The 25,461-nt window shown below is 32.7% G+C and overlaps 4 protein-coding genes across 4 annotated transcripts; 2 read left to right on the plus strand and 2 right to left on the minus strand.

Annotated features, from left to right (window-relative positions):
- Positions 1 to 2,064: 2,064 nt before the first annotated feature.
- On the plus strand, positions 2,065 to 4,628 carry LOC129896430 (cysteine-rich receptor-like protein kinase 42). The gene is made up of 6 exons (XM_055972332.1): positions 2,065 to 2,668; positions 3,002 to 3,121; positions 3,216 to 3,566; positions 3,651 to 3,885; positions 3,955 to 4,099; positions 4,230 to 4,628. Exons 1-6 carry the CDS (start codon positions 2,065 to 2,067, stop codon positions 4,626 to 4,628), a joined length of 1,854 nt encoding a protein of 617 aa, XP_055828307.1.
- A 2,692-nt stretch (positions 4,629 to 7,320) lies between these two features.
- LOC129895935 (SUMO-conjugating enzyme SCE1-like) lies at positions 7,321 to 10,418 on the minus strand. The gene is given in 5 exon segments (XM_055971724.1): positions 7,321 to 7,398; positions 7,643 to 7,867; positions 9,234 to 9,245; positions 10,092 to 10,181; positions 10,352 to 10,418. Coding segments are annotated over 5 exon segments (465 nt in total). The 3' UTR covers positions 7,321 to 7,327.
- Positions 10,419 to 19,340: 8,922 nt separating this feature from the next.
- LOC129896627 (uncharacterized) lies at positions 19,341 to 20,475 on the plus strand. Its single transcript, XM_055972562.1, has one exon. It carries the CDS (start codon positions 19,395 to 19,397, stop codon positions 20,340 to 20,342), a length of 948 nt encoding a protein of 315 aa, XP_055828537.1. The 5' UTR covers positions 19,341 to 19,394; the 3' UTR covers positions 20,343 to 20,475.
- A 65-nt stretch (positions 20,476 to 20,540) lies between these two features.
- LOC129896626 (histone-lysine N-methyltransferase ATX4-like) lies at positions 20,541 to 22,964 on the minus strand. The gene has a single exon (XM_055972561.1). The coding sequence runs from the start codon at positions 22,730 to 22,732 to the stop codon at positions 20,789 to 20,791; it is 1,944 nt and encodes a 647-aa protein (XP_055828536.1). The 5' UTR covers positions 22,733 to 22,964; the 3' UTR covers positions 20,541 to 20,788.
- Positions 22,965 to 25,461: the final 2,497 nt, after the last annotated feature.

The following is a 25,461-nucleotide window of genomic DNA, read 5'->3' on the forward strand; positions in this document are numbered from 1 at the left end:
TTTCATACAAACATATATAATCATTTCGTGCGAAGCCCCAAGAAATATAAAAGGAACAGGCTCAGTGCAGCCTTCCCTCGCCCACTGAGGTCCTTGATTTCTGGTGAATGTGGGTTTGAAACCACTGGCACCATTTTATGTTGCCTTATTTCTGTTGTACATGCTTTCTATCTAAAAAGAAAAGGCTCTCTTTAAAACTTTTTAATGTAGATTTTTTAATGCAAAATAAAATAGAAAATCGATTATTGAAAAAAACAAAAAAAAAACATTGTCATACTCTATAATAATTTCTCATGAGACATTCAAAGAAGCTTTACACCCAAAATTTGATTTTTTAAAAAAGTTAGGGTTCTAACTTTTATTGTTGATTTGACTGCTATCATATGTAGTCGGAGTCTGGATCTCTACTCTCGATATATACTCAATACTCTTTCTCGTTCCTCCTTGGCCTCCTTTCCCTTTGTTTTATTTTTAATTTTAATTTGTTTGTCTTATTTGTGTAATATATTATTCAAAAATTGGTTTTGTAATATTTGATTTTAGAGTTATCCCACATATTGATAACTGATATCTGAATATATACATTAATTCTATTGTTGTTTGTTTTGTGAAAATTCAACTTTTCAAGGCACATGACTCAAAGGTGAATAAGCTAGTAAAACATTTATTTATATATATATATATATGTGTTTTTTTTTTCCCTTTTATGGTAAAAATTTTTCTATCTAAAAAATTACTAATGGGTATGAAGACTAAACAAAACATCTTTTTTTTAGGACTAAATTAATTGCAGGATACATATTATCCTACAAATACTAGGAGCTTAACAATGAATCTATTTCAAGTAAATTAGGAGTGGGAAATTTCTATACGTTTCATATTTATTTGAGTAAATTGATTTTCCTTTTATTTCTCTATTTAAATTCTAAAAAAAATAAAATTGCCTAGCCTATTTATTATTGTTGTACTCGTTTTTTCTTTTCTTTAAATTTGTGACATGATATATTTGTTTAATTAAAACTCAAATTTGTCAATGTAACAATTGACATATTTGTTGTGTGTATATATATACATACACCAACATCCAAGGTAATATAATGTTGATTGTTGTTACATTAGCTTGAGATTGTGTCCTATTTTAAATTTAGAACTCATAAATATTTAATCCTGACTCTGCCTCTGACGATAAAAACTTTTAACTATAAATATGTATATATAACATTCGAGATGAAAACAACGGCCACCCTACATGAACTGCTAAAATGATGGATTCGTCTCTGATTATAGTTTTAGCTTAATAGAAATGTGAACAAAATAATATAGATTAATAGAAAAAGTATAAAATTATCCGCACAACAAAACAACATCTTGAATGATTTTATTACCACACACCATTAAGCTGTGACGGAACTTGGAAATTAATACTAGCCATTTATGTTATTATCTCAACTCAGCTCTCTATCCCCCCCCCCCCCACCTACCCACCCACACACACAAAAAAGAACAAAATTGAATCGAAAATCATTGACATTACTTTCAAGTTTCCCCAAACGGGGCAGCCCCGTTATTTTCTTCTCTCTTCCTCTGCGACAAAAGATAATTTTTACACTATATTTATGCATTCTCATGTGTATTTGCATAAAATAAATAGAGAGAGGAAGAAGAAGAAGGAAAGGTGGAGAAAATTGAAAATTTTAGATATTTCCATATTATATTTCAACTTTTAAATCTTTTCAATCCTGTACAAATTTGTTTTATTTGTTACAGAAATACCAAATTGTACAAATGGAACATATAGAGTAGCTTAGGATCAATATTTGTCCTGTTCGTTTCGTTCTTTTTTTTTTTACATAAAAAAAACGGAGAAAAAACACTTCCTATTTTAATTTAATGCCTTTTAGACTAAGATACCTTGAACATGTTACGTTCATCTGCTTAATTTTCTTCATGTTTATGTTTTCTCCATGTTTTTGTGATCCGAGAACTTCCGTTGCTAATATTTCTTGCAAGCCCCGGGAAAATGTGGCGATTAACATCGATTTATTACCAAAATACACAGAAGTCATGGAGACTCTCCATGATTTCATTTTGGAAAATAAGTCTGCAACATATGAAATGAACACAAATGCACCTGATATTTATGGAATGGCGAAATGCCATAACGATCTTTCTCAAGATGAATGTAATCTCTGTTTTGACGAAGCTAAAAATAAGCTCACAAAATGTATTCCTGCCCCTGGTGGCTCTGTTTACTTAGACGGTTGTTTTCTCAGATATGAAAATTATAATTTTTTCAATGAGAGCATAGAGAAGAATTTGTCTATTTATGTTTGTGGTTCTCCCACGGATATAACGAATGATCAGTACATGAAGAGAGATTTTGCAGCAAGAGTTGATCGTGCCATCGAGAATGTGACAAGCATGTCGATAGTGAATGGTGGATTCGGGGCAACGATTGTGAAAAGTGGATTGCTTGCTATTTATGCATTAGGACAATGTTGGGATTATTTGCAACCCGAAATATGCACCAAGTGTTTGAATAATGCTGGAGATATGCTAAGGAAATGTTTGCCTGCTGCTGAGGGAAAAGCCATGAATGCTGGTTGCTATTTGAGATACTCTTCTAATAAATTTTTCGATGATGGAGCACTAGTCCTTGCTGATAAAGGTAATGCGAAAGAATTTTTTAAATCCTATCGGTCTAAACATGATGTTAATTAGTCATTGTCTATTCTTAAAATGACTCTGGATGCTCCTTGATATACTAAGCTCCCACTATGCACGGGTTTGGGGAAGGGTGGATCACATTGGGTCTATTGTGTATAGTCTTACCTTGCATTTCTGCAAGAGGTATTTCCATGGCCTGAACTCGTGGCCTCTCAGTCACACAGTGACAATGCCAAGTCGTACCCTTCTATTTTAGCAAAGTATAAAGGAAATATTTGTTACTTGTATATTTTTTAGCTTACATTTGGTCCCTTGTTCAATTATTTTTTTCCAGGACCAAAAAAGTGTAAGAATGTATGGATAATAGCAGCGATTGTATTATCGTCAATCTTGGGAGTATTTGCTATTTTAGGAGCTCTTTTAGGCTATAGAAGATATTCTCAGGATAAAGGAGGTATACTTATTGAATACATATATCTTGAATTCCATAAATTAGTTTCTGTTTGTTCATGTTCTGATGGATCTTCTTCTTATCACGGCGTGTATAGGAACAAACAGGATTCATAAGATTCCACTGGCTCTTGAGACGTCGAAACTAAATTTCAAGTATGAAATGCTAGAAAAAGCAACAGGAGGCTTTGATCCTTTAAACAAGTTAGGCCAAGGTGGATCTGGTTCAGTATATAAAGGGATTCTTCCTGATGGCAAAAATATTGCTGTGAAAAGATTATTGTACAATACGCGTCAATGGGCAGAGGAGTTCTTCAATGAAGTCAATTTGATCAGTGGTATTCAGCACAAAAATGTTGTGAAACTATTGGGATGTAGCATAGAAGGACCAGAGAGTCTTCTGGTTTTCGTTCATGTATCTAACAGGAACCTTGATCAAGTGCTTTTCGGTAACTATTCCTCAAGTTTAATCTAATTAGTTTTAGTATTTTACTATACTTTTTGATAAAATAATTTGATTGCTTTTCTTGAAGATAAGAACAAGCGTCAATTTTTAAGCTGGAAGGAGCGCTTTGAAATTATATTGGGAATAGCAGAAGGACTAGCATATCTTCATGAAGGAAGCAAAGCAAAAATCATCCACAGAGATATTAAAAACAGTAACATTCTGGTTGATGATGAACTCGTCCCAAAAATTGCTGATTTTGGACTTGCTCGACGTTTTGCTCCCCATAAAACTCATGTCAGCACCGGAGTTGCAGGAACCTTGTAAGTTCTCGATATTCAAAATTTAGTTTCAAGTTTCTCCATCTAATAATATGATTAACTCTGTTGTAGGGGATATCTAGCTCCTGAATATCTTCTTCAAGGATGTTTAACAGAGAAAGCAGATGTTTATTCCTTTGGAGTAGTGGCAATAGAGGTTGCATGTTGTATAAAGAGCAACGTCTTTGTGAGTGATAACAGATCAGTTCTACAATCTGTAAGTCTCAAATCCATCCTCACTCAATCGAGTGTTGAAGACATTATATAATTAAGTGCTTCGTATTTTCTTTAACAACTTAAGCTTTTAGACGATCATATAGTTAGTTCTTTTTTAATACTTGTAATAGGTGTGGAAAAATTACAAGTTGAATAAGATTACCGAGTCCATTGACAGCAGGCTGATGAGTGACTTTCAAGAACAGCAGGCATCGCGTGTGCTTCAGCTAGGGCTATTGTGCACACAAACTAGAAGATTTTCGCGACCATCTATGTCTCAAGTGGTAACGATCCTAAGAAACGAAGAAATTGAAATTCCAACACCAATGCAACCTCCATTCCAGAACTCAAGTTTACTAGCCCCTCCAGATACAACAAGTAGTTCGTCCATAACTAAAGATAGTTTCTGCTCAGAATGGTATTCCACTGACGGAATTTCTATTCATTCTTCTGAGTTTGCTAGCCTATCTAGCTCTCAATCAGGTGATTTTTCAACGACTGAAAACAGTAAACTTTTGAAAATTTCTTGAGGATTTTGGTTGGTTGGCCATTAGTATTCATGGAATTTACATTAGTCCTCTCTCCAGGGCAATGAACCAAAGATGAATGGATTTGGAATTGACCCTATTTGCACATATGTAAACTCGTAAATCACGGCGTTACTTTCGTTGGTGTAACTGTAACTATATAATTCAAGAGGATGAAATAGATTGAATCCATAGAGCTGTTTATGGAAATGTACATTGACATTTAACAGTACTGGAAAATGCAATTCTGATACCAATTCAAATTTTTCCATAAAAATGGATGGAAACAGTTTCTTCCGAAAATTTAAAAAAAGTAGAATACTATCTATTTTTGGAGGCCTTCATATAGTAGTAAATTAATTAGAGCATATATGGTCCTGTATTATTTTATGTTAAAAACAAGTCAGCATCCAGTCAGATAGAGTTTTGTATATATATATATATATATATATTTGGCGGACCAACTTGCCCTGCCCAAAATTATGATATTTTTGCTATAAAACTCTATGTATATAAGGCAAATATAAACCCTAGTAAAGCCTCATTTCAGTGTTCGCCTCCTTTGCTTCTTTCTCTTCTTTTTTTCTTTCTGAAATATTTTCCATTTAATACTAATTTTTGTGTTTCACTTCATGGATTTTTATTAAAAGTTCATGTGAATATCTTATACAATATAAGTCAATTTTCTTTTTGCATCAATTTTTTTTTGACGTACTTAGAAAAAATGGAGTTATATTTGTGATGAAATAATGTGCAAGAACTTCCATCCGCCTGCAAATCAGTAATGAGCAAAGCGGCCATATTTTTGCACAAAGGGAAATTGATGCTTTGAGGAATTAGCCACCCTTTTATATGGTGTGTTTTTTTCTGGATCTAAAAGGTTTTACATTATTTGTATGTTTGACCTTCTAGATTCAAAGAGCAGACATTAGAATTGATTTCTTATGTTATTATACATATTTTTACGGAAGAAGGGTAAAAAATAACCCTTTAATTTTTATTTAATAGTTAAATTTATATTTTGTTATATTCTGCATCTATTCATGCAGCTTCTACTTGGACGGAAATCCCCAAATCAATGAAGGGTAAATCTAACTATTAAATGAAAGTTGAGTTGTATTTTTGACTATTCTTCATCTATATAAAATAGGGACAATTTCAAAAATATACAATAAACTAATTAGTTTACAACAAATATAATCATGTTTTATTTATAGTCAAAAATCATAGGAAATATATAGTGACTATTCAATATAGTTTATCAAAAATTACGGAAAATATATACTAATTATACAATATAAATTATTTATACATGAAATATACACCAAATATATATTATGATGCATTCTATATATAAATATACACCAAATAGTTATTTTTTTGATAATTAAAATACTTGAATGTTCATCTATTGTAATTATCTCTATAAAAAAAATACTCATATGAATATTGTTTGCGCTGTGTAATAGTATATAGAAAGTATATACTCAGCATAATAAAAGTGTATAATCAATACAGAAGGTATACCAACCGATTATACAAGCTAAAATTTATAAAATTTAATGACTATTGCGAATTGAATGTCTCTTTCTATTGCAAATTGGATTAATTTTCCAAGTGGGCCCTACTTTTAAGTGGGCAACTTGCCCACTTGGTATTTGTTCTTCTTATTATGCCTATATATAGGCAAGATTGTTAGAAGAAAATGGATGCACAGAGACAAAAACAAGAAAATCAATTATACTCTCTATATATTTTCTTACTCTATTTTCTTTATAAAACTGTCGAGTTAGTTAATTTATAACAATGATGGGTTTATTTTATGTTGTGGATTCTGTTGGGCTTAGTGTAATAATTCCAATTTCTGTTAAAATTCATTTCTGTCCTTTGGAATTCGTATCATTCCAATACTAATTAAGGATAGTACTAAAACGATATTCCTATAAACCACTTCCTGTTGAACCAAACATATGATGTTTGGATGATGCGAGTTGTTTTCTTATAAACTTATGCAAAGTTATTTTTTGAGGGGTAATATTACAACAAATGTAATATTATAATGAATGTCATTATTGTTATACATAGAATGATATTATAGAAAATAATATGAAAATCGATTCTAGTTCTAAAAAAAATCAGACCGCTATAGTAAATGTCATTATAACAAAGTTCAACTGTATAGGTACAAATGGTCAAAACACTTATCAACATTTTACTAGGTTGTACTATAAAAAACTTAAAATGCCTTCAACAAAATCACCTATACATTCAACGTTTGGACCAAAAACTCTAACATGCTACTACAAGGGTCATAGGGAGGTCTAGGGTTCAAGTTTCAAATACAGTCGCATTTGTTAGAAAGCACTTTATCGTCAAATCCAATATGGACTTTTCAGTGCGAGACATCTGATTGGAAATCAACAAAAAAAAAATATAGGGAAGTTTTTATGCTCGCATTGGGTAAGCCTATAAATATAACAAGTTACGTGGAATATAATACTCTTAGTAATCACAATCCTATACTGGGAACAGGGTAATTAAGTTATTTAAGGGGTTAACAATCCCTCCAAAAAAGGAACCATGATACAAAGATGCCCTATTGCCCTTTAATATCCATACTGACGTAAGAATCAAGAGAAAGTTTAGTCATAATCAAATTTAATTAGTTACATAAGTACTAGTTCTAAAGCGGCTAATTAATATTACAGTAGAGCTGGATATTGCTTAGCCTGCTCCTTCACTCGTCTCTTGTACTCAGGTTTACCCTGCAAAAGTGATAACCACGTTATCATTCATAATGACAATTCAGCTAAATTTGGGAATACATTTCGATTAAGCATTATTATAGAAATGTTGTAATAGAGGACGGTTGTTATGGAGAAATCTGACTCTACCGGACAATATGCATAGATGATAATACAACTACTGACAACATAGTAAGGATTAGATGTAAAAATAGAAATCCGGAAGTGTCGAACAAATATGTGTCAATCTCAAGTACGATAACTTCTGCATATACAGCTTATTACACTCAAATTGTGCTGAAGAACTTGGATTTGGCTCGTCGAGTAATTCTTGGATGCCCAGCAAAATTTGTTTAACTGTAATCGCCGGACTCCACCCCTAAGAAAAGGTATTTGCAACAATTTAGAACTGTAAATACAAATCAGGAAACTTGCACTTTGGGGATTGACTAGGATAGTCTTCACTGAAGTGCATTGTCAGTGGATAGTGATCCCCCTCTGGCCTCCCAGTCAGTCTGTAAAATTTGAACATTACTCTTCACAATCAACTCCAGAAATAAGGTGAAAAAAAGGATTTTCATTACAGCAAACACAAGCAATATATATGTTGTACCAGGAATATCTAGCCTTAACCCATTCACTAACTTCTTTTTTTAAAAAGTAAAAGACTTGAAAGGAAGATCAAATGATTCAATAACTCATAAGTCAGGAAAGAAAGCACTTCTTCACAAGCAACAGGGGACAGATTGATCAAATAATCACGGCAACTGCCTCGTGTAATCATTTCATCACTACATTTCGTGTGACCCGGTGGTTATGTTGCTCAGGCCACCTACTAGTCAATGTGTGGGAAATTAACAGGGATCCGAAATATTGGGAAAATCCACTTGAATTTTTACCCAAGAGGGGAACACAAAAACCCAATTGGATGTAAGGGGACAACACTCACACAAAAACTTGTTTGATGCAAACGACATGACCTGTGATTCGATCTAAATATTGGTGGTGCCATGGAGATTCAACGTCTATTACAAGGACTTGAGTGTCTATCACAGAACAAAAGCAAATTGTTTCAGGCCTACAACTGACAAAGTCATTCATATATCATCACTAAGTTTGACAAAGTCATTTAGCACTATTCTCGTAGCTTCTTGTTCTTAGATTTCGAATATCACCTGTTTTTTTTTTCTATGCTTCGATTATCGCATTATTCATTGTGGTTATTGTTCTTTCTCCTGTATGGTGTGTACTGCTTTTTATGTCGCATTATTATTTCGTTGTTGTTTTTTCAAAACTATATTTCACATTATTTTGTTGTTGTTACTGCTCTCATTTCTGTATTCCCTTTTTTTTCAAACTATTTGGAAATGCTTTATTTAAGCTGGGGGTCTATCAGAAACAGGTTTGTGTACACTCTACCCTTTCCAAACACCACTTGTGGGATTACACTAGATATGTCGTTGTCTATAAGATTGATCAAAGAGATGAATACTTAGCAGACTTCCTGCTCTTTCTCATACATTTCAGGTGTTTCACCTGGAAACTAATGAGACTAGCTGAAACTGTTAGTAGACTCAACTCCATGAGTTCTATCTGAAATCGACCGGTACTAAACCATATATATATTCAGCAAAGAGATATATTAATTGTTAAGGAAAACATTATGAATGAATTTGTTACTTTTTTTTTCTTGCATTGCAGATATATTTTTGATTTTTTCTCCATTGCGCCTTTTTCCTACTAAAGTTCACACTTTTAATTGCAGGGAGCCCTATCTAAAGCTTTTCACCTTTAACAACAGCAAATAGAGAGAACCAGAAGTAATACAAATTCTGAATATTAGGACAGAAACTAGCACAAGTACTCCAATCATGTACTACAATTTAAGGAACAAATGCTGAAATTAACTCACTATATTTTAAGGATAGGCCATAGTAGATGTACCAAACAGTTGCATCTACCATGAGTAATTCTGCATCCAGAGGAGGAATAGAGCCCAGCTGATGAGAGAATTGATTTCCAAATTCACCCTTTTCCTTTTTTCTAGTTTTTCATATGTATATATGAACCCAGGAGTGTGCCGTAGTAGTCAATGAAGTGATTGAGACCGGGTCTCAGGTACAATAATCAATGGAGATGAAGAAAAAAATACTATGTGATTCTTTTCAATTGTCTTACCCTTGGTGTACAGAGTTACGTAGTACCTGTTACAGGTGAGAGATATCAAGTATTCCGTGGAATTAGTCGAAATGCGAAAAAGTTGATTCGGATACCACAGTCATCAAAACAAATATATATACATATGAGTGAGCTGTCAATTGAAGGGGAGACTTGGAGTAATTGGTAAAGTTGCTGCAATGTGACCAGGAGGTCACGGGTTCAAGCCTTGAAAATAGCCTCTGGCAGGCCCTTCCCCAGACCCCGCTCATAGCGGGCACTTTAATGCACCAGGCTGCCCTTTTTTAGTGAGTTGTCAATTATAACTCGTGTCTTTCCATGAGGTCACAAATATATTTTGGTTTTTTTGGCTTTTCTACTTTTAATTTACCGGTATCCAGTACCAACACATATTAAATCTAGGCTCGAACTCGAGACCTTACTTAACCCTCAACATTCTTTGCTAGTAAGTACATATTTAGAGTCCATGACAAATACAGTACAAGAAAAGAAACCATAGTGACATTGGCACCTGATTTACTTAAGAAAAATTCACAGAAGAAACTTATCCCAGGTTTACCAGGGACAATACAATGCCAGACCATCAAATTGACAGACCCATCGGGACCAGTTCCCGGCTTTGCCACAAAACCCTAACCACAAAAAATTGACATAAGCAACAATTAATTTGGATTACACATCAAAGTTCCACATCATACCTACTAAACCCAAACATTTTTTAGATATTAATTAAGAATAAAAAAATATTTAAAGCCGTCATAATCTTAATTTTTAATTTTTTTTAAAAAAAGTTAGGAAGGCACATGTGGTGATTCTTACGCCATGCTTTCCTCTCCTCAGACAGACGACCACGCGCGATCCCACCAACCATATTTCCTTCTGTCAAAATCAATAATAAACTCAAACTAAAGGGTTTTATTTACTTTTTTGGGGAAAACAAAGGGTCCTATTTTCTATGAGAAACCAAAGGCTTTTATGCACTCTGATGTCTTATTCAGCTTGTTTATCGTGTTTTATATGCATTCTTGTACTTTAATTATAACCAATCAATATCTATTTAAGCTTATTTTATTTTTATTTTAAACGAATAAAGATAAATTATTTAATTTCATGTAAACATTAGACATCACTTTTCAAAAAAATAAAACTATGTACTCTTTTTGTCTTGAATTTGAAAACTCAACCAAATTTTTTATATATTTTAAGTTGTTAACTATCATGATTTATAGTACTATTTACATAATTTTTAAAAATATAACAGATTAAAAAAGTAAGACAAACAAATTAATAAGGAGAAGGTACTGAGCTTCTAGAAATACCTCATCTAAAACCAGATATATCGACAAACAATTGTGCGCTTCTAGCCACTTCTATATAGTAGTATCTAGTACTTCCTCCATTCCTTTTTACATGTCAAATTTTGATTAGGCACACTTATTAAAAAAATAATAATTGGTATAGCGAGTTTACCATTTTACCTGTATTAATTGCTAGAGTTTTAAACATATATACTCACTTCATTTTTCAAAGACATCAACTCAATGTTAATAAATTGAGGGTATAATAGGAAGAAAAAAATGGTCCTTTAATAATTTGTCAAAATTGACAAGTAAAAAGGAAAATTAAATTAAAAAATATTTGACAAGTAAATAGGAACGGAGGGAGTATGTCCATTAAAGCTGTTAAAATGGGTTGGCCCAACCCAACCCTAAACGGCTTGTGAGTTAAATGGGTTATGAAGGGCTGACCCTTTTAACTAAAGGACCTATAAAATAGCAGTTCAATCCAATCCTAAGGGGGTTGTGGGTTGGGAAGGGTTGACCCTTCAATCAAAAGATGGACAGCATTAACCTCTTAGAAAGACTATCGAACATTGATGAACATAATACCAATACGTCAAAAATTCACATATCCATGAGTTGCACACACTTTAGTGGAATACTTACAAAAAAACAGAATAAGTAAGATACAACAATCAACATTCATAGGATTTATCAGAACAACATACATTATATGATCATTTTTTTCATAAACTATACAAGAAAGGAGAAGCAAAAAATTAGGCATAAACACAAAAGTAAAAGAGGTCAAAGATTCATAAGTACAATAACTTCATTTGCCTAGTTGCTGAAGATTTTACAAAATAAAACACTACTTAATATATATATATATATAAGGCTTCTGAGGCTCGTGGGTTAAGCCTATGAGGCTGGCGGGCCAAATGAAGCTGGGCTAAAAAGTCTCGTTGCTAAAATGAGCTAAATTGTTTTAACCCAATCTCACTTAATTCAAAAATTGAGTTGGATCGGCCTCACGGGCCAAGTCCATTTTGACAGCTCTAATGTCCATAATAAGTAGAAAAAATTACCAGAAAGAACATTTTTTAATAAATAATTACTGATTTTAGCGATACTTTTTATTTATTACCATCTATAACAATACATAGCAATATTATGATATATAGGGGTGTTCATGGTCCGATTTGACTCAATTTTTGGCTAAAACTAAACCAAACCAATTAAGGCGATTTTTTTTAATATTCAAACCAAACCAAATCATTATAGTATAAATTCTATCGATTTCGATTTTATTGATTTTGTTGGTTTGGTTCATTTTTTATGAGTTGAAATAATATATTTTATAATGCAAAAAAATTGACAAACTTATTTACTACCTTCATACTGCAAATCAATAGAATTTCAAAACAACTGTCATTAATCTTTAAAGATACCTGAACTCGTTCAAAGATAGTGAGAACAGAAGAAAAATATATAAGCTAAATAAGTTACCATCTAAAGTCCAAGCTAGAACTATAAGAGAGAAGCAAATATGGTTCCAATAATAACAAATTTGAATGTGTCCTAACTGGACTATGTCTGATGTTCTTGTAAAGTATATAAGCTAAAATGATAAGCTCTAAAAAGGACAAAATATCAGCAACATAAATTCAAAAGTTAGTGGATTGTTCAACTCCTATGGTCCACGAAGGAAATGACTTCAAAAATAAAGAATTGACAGTCTGTTTTGACTTTCCAAGTTTGATACCGAATATGAGAAGAGGAACCACCAAAACAAAAAAAAGTCCTTCAAGAAGCATCATTTTTTTCACTATTGCATGAAGTAATTGGAGCATTCCAGCCGTGGCCAATAGAAAACTTGCTACTTTACCTTTCTCCAAGATGAAACTATTTGAAAGAAAACTAAAAGCACGGATCAGCACAACAGCATATGCAAAAATATTCTCAAAAAAAATTACAAAATTTCCACCACAAGGAAGATAGCAACTATTGCATAGTAGTACAACCTCTACAACAACAAAATTAAGAAGGCTAGCCCATAAAAGGTTAATTATATACATTACTTTTTCATTAATCAAGTTGAAAAAAATAACAAGGTCTTTAAACAGTCCTCCGAATGATCAACATTCAACACAAAAGAACTATATACCCAGCTGTCACCAAAGAAAGATCACTTAATTGCTAGCATAAAAGTGTGATTAAATACAAAAAATAAGTCAATAGCATAATTCAAAAGTACTTCAGGTGAAACAACAGCAAAAACCTGAAAATTAACTACCAAAGAGCAAAACAGTTGCACTACGAATTTCAATTGCAACATCAAAACTAACCAATGCTCAAGGTTGTACCAGCATATTCTGAAAAAAGAAATAAGAAAGTTTAACAAAGTAGGTGTTAAAACTTTTTAAAACATAAAAGACATATTCATAAAGAGTTAGATGTGTAAATTTACCTTTTTCAACTATCTCAAGTTTCTGAATTTCTTCTAAAAAAGCTTCAAGTTTGCATTCTTTGGAAGTTGATCTTAACCATTGTTCAATTATGATCTTCTACTATCTTTAGAGATAAAGAACTTCGATAAGAGTCAAGAATCCGACCACCGGTGCTAAAAGTTGATTCAGAAGCAACAGTAGAAATAGAAATAGAAATAGAAAGAACATCTCTTGCCATCCTAGAAATAATTGGATATCTAGCCGAAGAAATTTTCCACCAAGCCAAAATATCTAACTCTTTGGTCTTTTCCAAATCATCTACCAAGTACTTCTCAAATCCTGATTTATTTTTAGTATTGTTTCATCTGCCAAATATTTTCCCATTGTGATTTCCACATTTCGTCACTATGCATGGTATCAATTTCTTCATTCAAGCTTGTTTGACCATCAATTTTATCGGTATGAGTCCCACAAAAAGAACTCACGTAGTAATCATACAAGCGACTCAAAGTATCCATCACTTTTTTTGACTTTTTGGCTCCCACCAAACAACCATAAGAGTTTTTAAACAGATATTTCACATATTTCAACTTGTATCGAGGATCCAAAACAACATCAATGAATAATCACTTGTTCATACTTTCAAAAGTACCCTAGTATTTGTTAAATTTAAGCTCCATCTTTTTAGCCATGCCACTCAAAATAGAATCTTCATTACGAACATATTTGCAAATTATCTTTTGAAGATTAAAGATCTCATGGAAGAAAGAATTAGAAGTAACATATGAAGTTCCTGAGAATTTTAAAGTTACCTGGTAGAAAATCTCAAGGAACTTAATGAAAACTTTAACATTCTTCCAATCATCTACTGATGGATGCCCTCTCACATTATTTGTTTCTAAACAATACTTGAGGTAATTGTGATCATCATCATACATTCTTGAAAATGTCCTTTCAAATTTTACAGCTGTATCTAGCATCATATATGTGGAGTTCCACCTAATTTCAATATCTAAAGTCAAAAAGCCCATGAGTGTCAATCTTAACCTTTTAGACTCATTTTGTTCACCGAGTCCTTCTTTCACGATCAAATTTAAAATATAAGCATTACATCTAACATGTAAGAACTCATTTCCTAAGATGCTTCCTTTCTAATCTGCAATTCTTCTCTTCAAGTGTTTAATGGTAGAATCATTAGAAGTTGCATTATCTAAGGTCACCGTGAATATGTTATCAATTTCCCAATCAAATAAGCACGCCTCAATCCCCTTAGCAATTGTTTCACCCTTATGATCTGATGTTTGGAAAAAGTTGAGAATTTTCTTTTTCAGATTCCACTCATCATCGATCCAATGGGCTGTGACAACCATATAAGTTAGATTTTGAAGTGATGACCACGTATCACTAGTAACACATACACGTTGATTATGAATAAGCTTTTAAAGCTTTTCTTTCTCTTCTTGATAATTTTCAAACACTGTCTAGCAACAGTCAAGCGAGAAGGTAATTAAAAATTAGGCAAAACAACTGCAATTAATCTCCTAAAACCTTCCCCTTCAACAACTTTAAAAGGTTGTTCGTCAATAATGACAAACTTCGCAATGGCTCTTCTAATCTCATTGACGTTAATCACAACATTTTCTACAGTACATGTACTATATGCTTGTTCCCCTTTTTTAACTACCTTGATTCTTGATTGATTTCTGTCAATAATTCTAAGAGGGAAATTAGGACAAACCTCATTTAAATGTCTTCATAGCGTTGAGGTCCCATTCATACTTTCAGAAGCAAAGTTACTAGTACAGTAGTTACATTTTGCCCTTTTCTTACCCCATTTATCAAGATATTCAGTATAGTATTTTCAAACGCCGGATGTTCTCCTGTCACTACTCACAGGGCTACGATCAGGGTTGCAAAGAGTTATTTATTTACGCTTTTTAGCATGATTGAGAGTAATATCACGAGTTTTATCACCGTCAAGCTCAGGTTCCAGCAAAGTAGTTGGAGTATTTTGTTGGTTACCTCCACTGGCTCCACCTCTTTTTGAGTAGTTGTAGTTTTCATCTGAAAAAAGTATCCGAAAATCTAAATAAATAGAGAAATCCAAAATCATTAGATAAAAACTAAATCAACAGAAAAAACCTAAATCAATGGAGAAAATCTAAAATAACAGAGAAATAAAATAAAAAACACATACAAGATGAAAGACTAGAGAAGCAATTCATTCAAGTAAAACTTCAAAGACACAAAAATAATTACACAAACAAAGAGTAGGGAACATACAAAAAGTAACCAAAAAAGTAAAAGGAAGAAAAACTTACAGACTTACAGGGATTAAAGCTTCTTGCACTCAATTGTTATCGTGAGAGACTGAGAGCAGAATAGAGGTCTACAGGGTTTGAGAGGAAATAAGAGGGAACTGAAAATCTAACGAGGGAAAAAATAATTTATGCTAACTATTCATAAGGTTTTTCTATTTTACTTTAAATGTAAATGGGATTGGGAAACATGAGCTAGACTTTTTCTTGGAATTGTCCTAAATTATGAAGAAGTTAAAAAATAGATAAAGTTTAATAAATATATATAAATATTATAAATTATAATATTTTAAATATGTACATATTTATCGGTTCGGTTCGATTTAGTTCGATTTTCTTTATGGGTAAAATCAAACCAAGCCAAATGTTATCGGTTTTTAAAAATCTAAAACCAAACCAAATCAAACCGAACCGATTTTCGGTTTATTAAATCGATTTGACTTGGTTTATTGGTTCGGATCGGTTTTTCGATCTCGTTCGAACACCCCTGAATTGATATATATGTCATGTATTAAAAGTGAATTATGCATGCAATATAAATGTATTATAAGTGTTTTAAAATATATTATATTTGTTTGGTAAGAAATTGACACAATGTATTATAAGTGTATTAAAGTGTGTGATAAATATATTATCCATGAATAATACTTGTATTACATGATTTTTATAAATTATTCTCGCTAATATGCATTAAAATTGTATTAACACTGTATGATAAATGTATTATAAGTGTCCAGTGAAAAAATAATTATTATTATAAATGGTAAATATTTTCCGTATATTTATGTAAGCTTTCCTAATAAGTATCCCTGTAGTCTAATCTATTTAAAAATACTAATTTTTAGAGAAATTTAAAAATAGATATTTTGACTAAACCATTCTTAATGTTGAACTTATTGAATGATATTATAAAAAATTGAACTATTTAAAAAGATTTTTTTAAAGATATATTTATATATTAAAGATAAATCTAAAAAAATTAATTTCTTTTTTGATTAGGTATACATGCACTTATTTTAAATCAGAATAAAAAGGCTAAATAAATACCGAAGAAAGTACTATATTATAAGTAGGATCATGATCAACATGCTTGCCGACAAGAAGGAAGTTTTGGAATTTTAAATGGCATATGCTATAAGGATTTGTACACTGCAGTGTCTTAAATGAAAAAAAAAACAAGTTATTTTCAATTATAGAGAATTTTGAAGAGTAATAATTCATGTTTGACTAATTAATTTAAAAATTATTTTTTATTAATATTAAATCAATAATTTATGATTGACCAAGTTTCTAAAATTGCTCGGCAAAAACTACTAGATATTTTTAGCTTATGGGGAAAAAAATGACTTCTCCTACTGCTCAAAAGTACAGTGTTTATCATCCGAAAAACATTCTCTTCATCAATCAAACAATTTAACTTTCTAAAATAAGCAAATAAAGTTTTAAGGAAAATAAGCATTTTTGTCATTCTAGAAAACAAGTTACTATTAGAAGTTGAGTTATTGTAGCTACTTTATTATTTTATGACTGTCAAGACATTATTACCCTTGATATTGTATTTTATGTCCACCTGGCCTTTTTTATGGAAGAATAAGTCCTAAAGATACTAATTTCTTCCCATCTGGCCACACGTACTGGACTCACCTCAAAACTTTGGAAAATGAGTAAAAAACCAAACAAGTAAAAACACGTGAGGAAAAAGTAGAAAGCAACGTGTAACTTGATGGACATAATTCAATTTTATTTTTTTTGAAAATGATGTTACCCGTAAATTTGATAAACTCTTGTGGCCTTTTCATCAAGCGACTCTTTCGGAAAAAAAATTATATTGTATATATAAATTAAAATTTGAGATATATAAATATTGATATTTTTTAACACAAGTTAAAAGTTTTGAGTAATGGATAAGCTGTTGCAAAAATTATTTAATTTTATATGTTCTATCTTTGGTAACAACTAATAAAAATCTTAGCTAAGCAACTGCTTTTCATACTCTCAACTCAAGTTGTCAATTAAAGCATGCATTTCACTATTTTTCTTAAAACTGTACCCTTATAATTATGGAGTGGAAAATATTGACTATCCTTGTGATCTTTCATTCTGCAGTTGAGATTTTCTAGATTTGGTGTTATTTCTTTTTTTGGTCTGAATTTGATGTTATGTCTGCGTCTAACTTAACTGCAAAGACCACATAGTAGATTATAATATTTTTATATATTTTTCTTGAATATAAACGTAATTAAATGGTTCAATCAATGTCTATTATGTAAAACAATATTGAATATAGTTTAGAGAATGGATTAATTACTATTTAAACTATTTTCTATATAATGTAATTTCAATGTAAGTCATCACGCCTCATTATGTGTTACTGTATTAGAATTTGGTTCAATACATTGATAGCTCTTTAAATTTATTATTTAAGTTCATTTAGACATTCAATTATGATATATTTTGAATATCTAAATATTTGATAAAGTGTCTCTATTAGATACTTTCATCTTAAAATTTTAAAAAAGTTTTTGTGTGTGTTCTCATGCTATCTATATGCATTGACCTTAATAATATTAAGTCGAAAATTCATACTTATTTCAATTGATGCTGATCATGTATATAATTAGAGAATTAAACATATCTTATGTAATTCACACACATATAGATACTCAATTAAAATATTTCACAATTCAAATGGTATCTAAATATAGGATTTCACAATTCAAATGGTATCTAAATATAGGACAAATTTAAAGGAGTATAGTAGTAGTGTTAGTAAACTGTATTGGAAAATATTAAACAGTAACAGAAACTTCTGAAAATAATAAAAAAACAGAATCTGAAAATATTAATGCAGAAACAGAATCGAGCCCACTGAGTGCACAGTGTGTTCTTAAGGAAATTATTCCCCTCAAAGTACCCGAGGTTTTTGGAATCTTTCCTCCTAGGATAGAACGATTACTCACCAAAGTAGAGGTACTGCAAATCTTTGATGACAGCGAACCACTTGAAGGATGTATATCACACGATTTTAGGAAGTGAAGAAAGAAGAAGAAGAAGATGGTATGTTCAGAATTTCGTATGGAACATTCTGAAGATTTTACAGATATATATAGACTGTTGATACCTTTTCAGAAAAGGCAGCTGTTGGGAAAAGGTTTGCCTGTTGAGAAGGTTTGCAACTTTTCGGACAAGGTTGCAACCATTCAAAAATCCGTTGGAAAAAACGGAGGGAAATTTTAAATTAATCCGGGAAGAAACGGGTCGCAGGTCGCGGTCAGGATTATATTAATTAATTAAAATTTAAAGAAAATTTGGTCCAAAAAGATTATCAATCAAATCAATTGGCCGAAGCCGAAGCCGAAGCCGAAGCCGAAGCCGAGCGAGCGGCGACGACGACGGCGCGAGGGGAGACCCTCTTCTTGACCCTTTAGCAACATGAAGGAGTGCTTCTATTTTTAAATAGGAGACTTTTCATTTCCATCACCTATGTGGGACCAAAGCTTATTTAATAAAATAAGAGAGAACATATCATTTCCTCTCCACTTCTTTTTCCCTCAATTTCTCATTCAACCTATCAATTAAACCCAACAAGTAGTAGTTGTTAGAATGCAGCAGTCAAACTTGAAAAGTCCATAGTAACAGACAGAAATCAAAGGCGGCTACAACTCTGTCTACCCTTTGGTCAAATTAATCATCACTTTCCTTGCTATTTCCACCTTCCTAACTCCATTTATACTTATATCAAACATCCTCGTCTCCTTTTCTCTGAAACTAACCTGAGTTTCCCTCATTCTCTTTAGACATGGAGATAGATGACAGTGCTTGTACTACTCCTTATATTAGTGCTTCTTCAAGCCCTCAGCGTCGTTATGACACGTTTTTCCTCAGTGCCCCTACTAGCCCTGCTCGTTTCTCCGCTGAAGTTCCGTTCAATTGGGAGGAAAAGCCTGGAACTCCAAAATCAACTAGTAATACTATTCATGATGAGGATGATGATTTTGTTTTTGATTTTAGTGGACAGTTGGAGAGAAGCTCAGTTTCAGCAGCTGATGAGCTTTTTGATGGTGGAAAAATCAGGCCTTTGAAGCCACCACCTAGATTACAATATGAAGCTGATTACAAACCATTCGATTCGCCTAAATCACCCAAGCAAAGATTCAAGCAAACATTCTCTCCACGAAACAAGAAGGAAATTGATCCATTTGCTGCAGCCATACAACACACTGCTCGAACAGAAAAAATCGAAAAGCCTAAAAAGACGAGATCTTTATCCGTTCCTGATCTGTTATTTGATCATGAAAGTAATCAGGAAACTACAAAGACTAGTTCTTACTCTTTGTGTTCAGTTTCATCATCGATATCACTTTGGTACAGAAAATGGAAACTGAAGGATTTGTTTCTATTCAGAAGTGCTTCGGAGGGAAGAGCAAGCAGTAAAGATCAATTAAACAAGTTTTTGAAGAAAACTCATGAGAAAGAGGAGGATGTGGTGAAGACTTCAAGCTTTAGATCAACTGCTAGTAGTGTTGGATCATCATCGGTATCAACCTCCTTGATGAGGAGGAGGGAGGTTTCGGCTCATGAGTTGCATTACACGTTGAATAGGGCACTCTCCGAAGAGATGAAGAGGAAAACATTCTTGCCATACAAGAAATTAGGGGTACTAGGTTGCTTAGGGTTCATTCCATCAATGGATGATACAAGTTTTAGAAGTGTTGCTTCTTCTGTGTCCATGACTCGTCGTCAATAAAATCTCAGCATCTGTATCCAATTTTTTTCTTCAATTTGTTAGTTTTGTATAAGTGTATATCATAGTTTATAAGAGGACGTAATACATTCATGACCTCCAATCTCCTTGGAAGAAATTAAATCTGTTTGTACAATATTGTATTTGAGATAAAAAAAAATATATGTATGGCACATGTAAACGCGAGGAAACCATGAAAAACACAATAATTAACATGCTACATTATAATATCTGCATCAAATTAAAAGAAAATTTATGTCATGGGAGAGGAAAAACTCAGTATGCTACATGTTATGAAGTTATATATATATATATATATTTGCATGTTAAGCATAAACAAAAGAATCAAATTAACAGTAAATTTGAGTGTGGGTGAAGATCAAAATATCCCCACAATTCTCTTAACAGTTAGGAAGTGGACAGTCAATAATCTATCTGCCTATGCTATTCTAATTCATAAATTTCCTACAGTTGGGAGCTCCACAAAGACAGGGGACTTTCAGCTCATCATTCTGATCAGCCTCAAATCTGTAATCAAAGGTTAACTCATCCCCTGCTGAAACATCCTTTTTAGCTAAAAGAACGATCCGGTCCTCGCCTTCTCCAAAACTCATGACCCTTGCAAAGCAATTTGGCATGCATGAGTGGTTGATTAATCTAGAAATGGTTCCTTTCATAGTTGCATCAATCACTACTTCTTCGTTTATCCTGAAGAAGTAACAATCCTTGCCTTGTGACCTGTATTTACGCTCTCTAAGATCAGCGATGCTGCCCCTAATCTTCTCACCAATATACTCAGCCACCATTTCTCCTTCTTGAAGCTTTCTCTTTGCAAAGAGACCCCATCCATGTATACCAGATTTCCCAAAACAAACCCGGTGGTTTATTGTTCTACTCAAATGATGCAATCTCTCTCTCATTGTTGGAAAATTCCTTTCTTCTTGATATTGTTTTGAGCTTAAACTCTGTATGGCCGTTAGTGAGTGATGCTGAGGCCTTGTTAGCCTGTGGATTATTGGTTCTGGTTTAGCTTTCTTGTCCGTTGATGGTCTAAAAACTCGACATCTAGCTGCCGATAAAGGATCTGGTTTGTTAGTTTCAGCTGATGATGCCTCTGGAGGCATGAGGCTCAATACTTTCAAGACTCGGCCTCCATTTCTTCTATGAAGCGAATTTTGGTTAGAGTAAACTCCACTAGGAGTTCGCATGACTAAAATGTTATCCTCACTTGGGGCTTTATGAGAAGCACAGTACGATAACCATTTAGTTGTTTGCGTTCCGTTATTCTCTGAGCAATGCATTTCCATGTAGTATCCAGCTCGGAAAGCACACATTGTGTGATAAGACATTGTGCATTTGCTGCATTGAATGCAAGAACCATGAGTCTGCTGACATATACTGCACGCTTGATGAAAGGACTTTGGTGGAATTGCAAGAAGTCCTATAGCAGGCTCCATCTTCTCATGATTAACAAAAGCAATTTCAGGTCTAAACCAACCACAAGTGACATGAACCCAAAAAGGATCAACATCAGTAGGTTTCAATGCACCCCCTTTGACAGGGCAGAGACAACATTCCCTGTCAACTTCCGGAGTTTCACAAGCCCGGCAAATCCAAGAAGCAAAATCTCGAACCCCTATAGCGCCGTAACATTCTTGATGAACAGCTATCTGGCACCTATTGCATATAATAATCTTGTCGAAGTCCCAATCTTCAATCCACCTACAAATGGCACAACGTTCTGAGGTCCACTTTGCATTAACAGGTCTGTACTTTTCTTGCAAGAGTGACATCAATTGCTGCCTATCTAATTTCAAAGGAGTAATTCCAAGACCATTATGATTCGCAACCCATTCCCCAAGTGGCTGCATAGACATCATCACCTTAATGCTGGCCTTCCACTTTTTCGCTCTGGAACCAGCATGCCGTTCCCATTCACCAACTGTCAACTTCTTAAGGCTGCAAGAACCACCACACCTGCACTGTACCATATGAAGTGCTGGAAAATAAATCCCTTCCATCCCATTGCAAATAACACCTATATTATCAGATTTTTCTCCGCAGTGGGGACATAACGAATTTTCGTTAAGATTACTGCAGACTTTCTTACATGCCGAGCAGCATATATTGATTTTCCTCAATTTAAATGAGACCTCATGAAAAAGTGGACTCGGTAAACGGTCTTTATAACTTTCTGGTGAAAAAGGGTAATGTTGAACTTGAGGCAGGATATTTCGCAATCTACTTTCTTTAACTTTCAATTGAAAGCTAAAATCTTTGAATCCAGCCCCAAACACCTCTTCGATTTTCTGTTTCTTGGATGTAATAAACCAATTTTCCCTATCAATTTCGTCGTCGATCTCTTTCTTGCTTGTTTTCCGTTTCACAGCCATCTAGAGCTTTTCTTCAATCAATACTGAAACTGTAAAGTGAGGCAATTTCTTTATCCACGTCGACAATTTATAATCCCTTAAACCCTAGGACACGAACTCGATTGGAATTGGCAGAAAAACCCTATTTCACAAGAATTACGGAGAGACGATTCTGTTGAAACAAAGAGAGGATTGCAAATTTCTGTTCAACTGTAAAAATTTTCGAGAAGCCTCCGATTAGAAGTAAGCGACATGAACATTAAGGGAGAGTTAGGGAACTACATGTTCCCACTCCCACTCGTACAAGGATTTTCTCATATTTATAGGTTTCGGACACAGTTAATGGGTCAGACGTATTAAGCCCATTGGGCCATCGTTCCACAAACGTATCCATTCCTAATTGCTTGGGCTCGCAATTTAATAAAGGGATATATACAATAAAGGAAGAGATTAGTTTACAATAAATATTTATTTACATAAAAACTAATTAAAAGTGATAGAAGGTATACATTAATCATATATTACGATACAATCAAAAAAATGAATATAGATTACCTATACATTATTTATACATTATGATACAATCAAAAAGCCGATTTAGTTTAACTATACATGAAGTGTACATTGACTATTCAATTCAGACTAACTCGAAACCTTTTCTAAACAGTCCCAAATTTTAAATATGAAAATTCTCTCGATGTTTCGAGTCTTTTGATATATAATTTGCTCGAAACAATTTATGTTTGCAGTACGTCAAATTTTAAAAAGGAGGAGAAGGACGAAGCAACAGAAGAAGACGAAAAAGAAGGAAGTAGAAGAAGAAGACGAAAAAGAAGGAAGTAGAAGAAGAAGGACGAAGCAGTAGCAAAAGATGAAGAAGAAGACGCAGAAGAAGAAGAAGAAGGACGAAGAAGACGCAGAGGAAGAAAAAAGAAAGGTTGCGTGGCCATTTTTTTGGAAGAAAATATGGCCGAATGATCATTTTAGGTAATTTTTATAAATTGGGCTAACAAGATGATAAGTAAAGCTTATGGGTTGATATTTTGCTTAATTTACCTTAAATATATTCCCATTTTTAAAGATTTTCTTAAGTTTATCTACTTTGACAACAATTCAAATATACGTATCTGATTTCAGATATTTTTACATTGAAGAGCATGTAAAAATTACCTATAATTTTAATCATACGTGTGTAAGTTATTTTTTTTTATTCTTCGAATATCAACAATTCAACCCTCAAATCTTTTTTAAACAGTCGATAATACACTCATAATAGAAAGGCTACATTTTTTTTTATGTCGTCTAAATTCTAATGTTGTTCATAAATAATTGTTTTTTCGTGATTAGCATAGTAATTTTCAATATTTGGTTATTTTATTGTTTTAAAACGATTTTTCTCAATTCAGCAAATAGGCGAACAATTTATACCTTAAAGAAGCTAATTCTTTCTCTTCTACGAGTATATACTTAACTCGTATTTCATATTACTGCTTCTTACAAATGCTAACATTATTATCAATCTATACTACTAATTGTTACAAATACAACATCAATCATCAATGTTCCACCGTTCAAAGGAAAATTCAGAATTTTATGAGATTGATTTAAAATTCTATATTATCTCATTTCATTTATTTGATTTGAAATCTAGTATTTATATTTATTTAATATATAAATATAAAATTCAAACCAAAATTATTGGATTGTATAAACTCGTAATTGGTACACTAGGTCCATCCCGACAACCACCCACCTTCGACAACTAGCATATGTTGTCAATTTCCAAAAAGTATTTCTCCTGATATTTTGGATAATAAACAGTTTACACCTTCTCAAAAGTACCTTATGAAAATGAAAAGCAAAATGGTTCGGTCGATATGCTCTTTAATTTTCTTCACTATGTGGTAGACAAAATAATTAATATATCTCACTACTCATAGTTAGGGGTGTACATAGATCGGGTTGATTCAGATTTTTTACAAACCAAACCAAATTATTTGTGTCGGGTTATTAAATCTATAAACCAAACCAAACCAATAAAAGTCGAGTTTTTCGATATCAATTTTTCTCGGGTTTTTCGGGTTTTTTCGGGTTTCTCGAGTTTTTCATAGTATCTAATAAAAATCACAGAGCAGTGCTTTTTAAAAAGAGTTCTAGTACAAAATATCAACATATAAGATGGAGGCAGAACACTGTTTGAAGTTTTAACTTTAAAATAAACTTTATAAGATGGTTTTTTTTGTATATTATTTAGATGGACTTCTCAAGTCCAAATCTAAATGTAAGAAAGAAAACAAAAATTATGAAAAAATTTTAAAAAATATTTATAAATTACATTTTAATAAATATTTTTATGTATAACAAAATTTAAAAGTGTATATCTATAATCGGGTCGGTTTGGGTTTGGTTTGACTTTTTTTAGTTAAACCCAAACCAGTCCTATAATGGTCGGGTTTTTTTTCCAAACACCAAACCAAGTCAAACCAAACCACTAGTCGGTTTTTTTTCCGATTTGGTTCAGTTTGTCGGTTTGGTGCGGTTTATCGGTTTGCCTGTATAACCCTACTCATAGTCATGAGTCTCTCCTTGACGACTCAGCGGATCTAGAATTTTTATAACATGAGTGTATTATTAAAAAGGGAGAAAAAAATATTTTTTCTATTCGCTTTTACTTGTTTGTTTTGAACTTAACACGCTCCTTAAGTAATAAAAATTAAATATAAGTATTTGTCCTAATACCCTTCTTAATT

Source organism: Solanum dulcamara, chromosome 7, assembly GCF_947179165.1.
Source record: "Solanum dulcamara chromosome 7, daSolDulc1.2, whole genome shotgun sequence".
Classification (NCBI taxonomy): Eukaryota; Viridiplantae; Streptophyta; class Magnoliopsida; order Solanales; family Solanaceae; genus Solanum; species Solanum dulcamara.

Excerpts from the sequence above, each read along its gene's own strand:
- LOC129896430 (XM_055972332.1), top strand. The coding sequence starts at position 2,065 with ATGGAGACTCTCCATGATTTCATTTTGGAAAATAAGTCTGCAACATAT. Across the intron at positions 3,122-3,215 it reads ATATTCTCAGGATAAAGGAG|GAACAAACAGGATTCATAAG; the intron begins GTATACTTATTG and ends CGGCGTGTATAG. Across the intron at positions 3,567-3,650 it reads CCTTGATCAAGTGCTTTTCG|ATAAGAACAAGCGTCAATTT; the intron begins GTAACTATTCCT and ends CTTTTCTTGAAG.
- LOC129896627 (XM_055972562.1), top strand. The coding sequence starts at position 19,395 with ATGGAGATAGATGACAGTGCTTGTACTACTCCTTATATTAGTGCTTCT.
- LOC129896626 (XM_055972561.1), bottom strand. The coding sequence starts at position 22,732 with ATGGCTGTGAAACGGAAAACAAGCAAGAAAGAGATCGACGACGAAATT.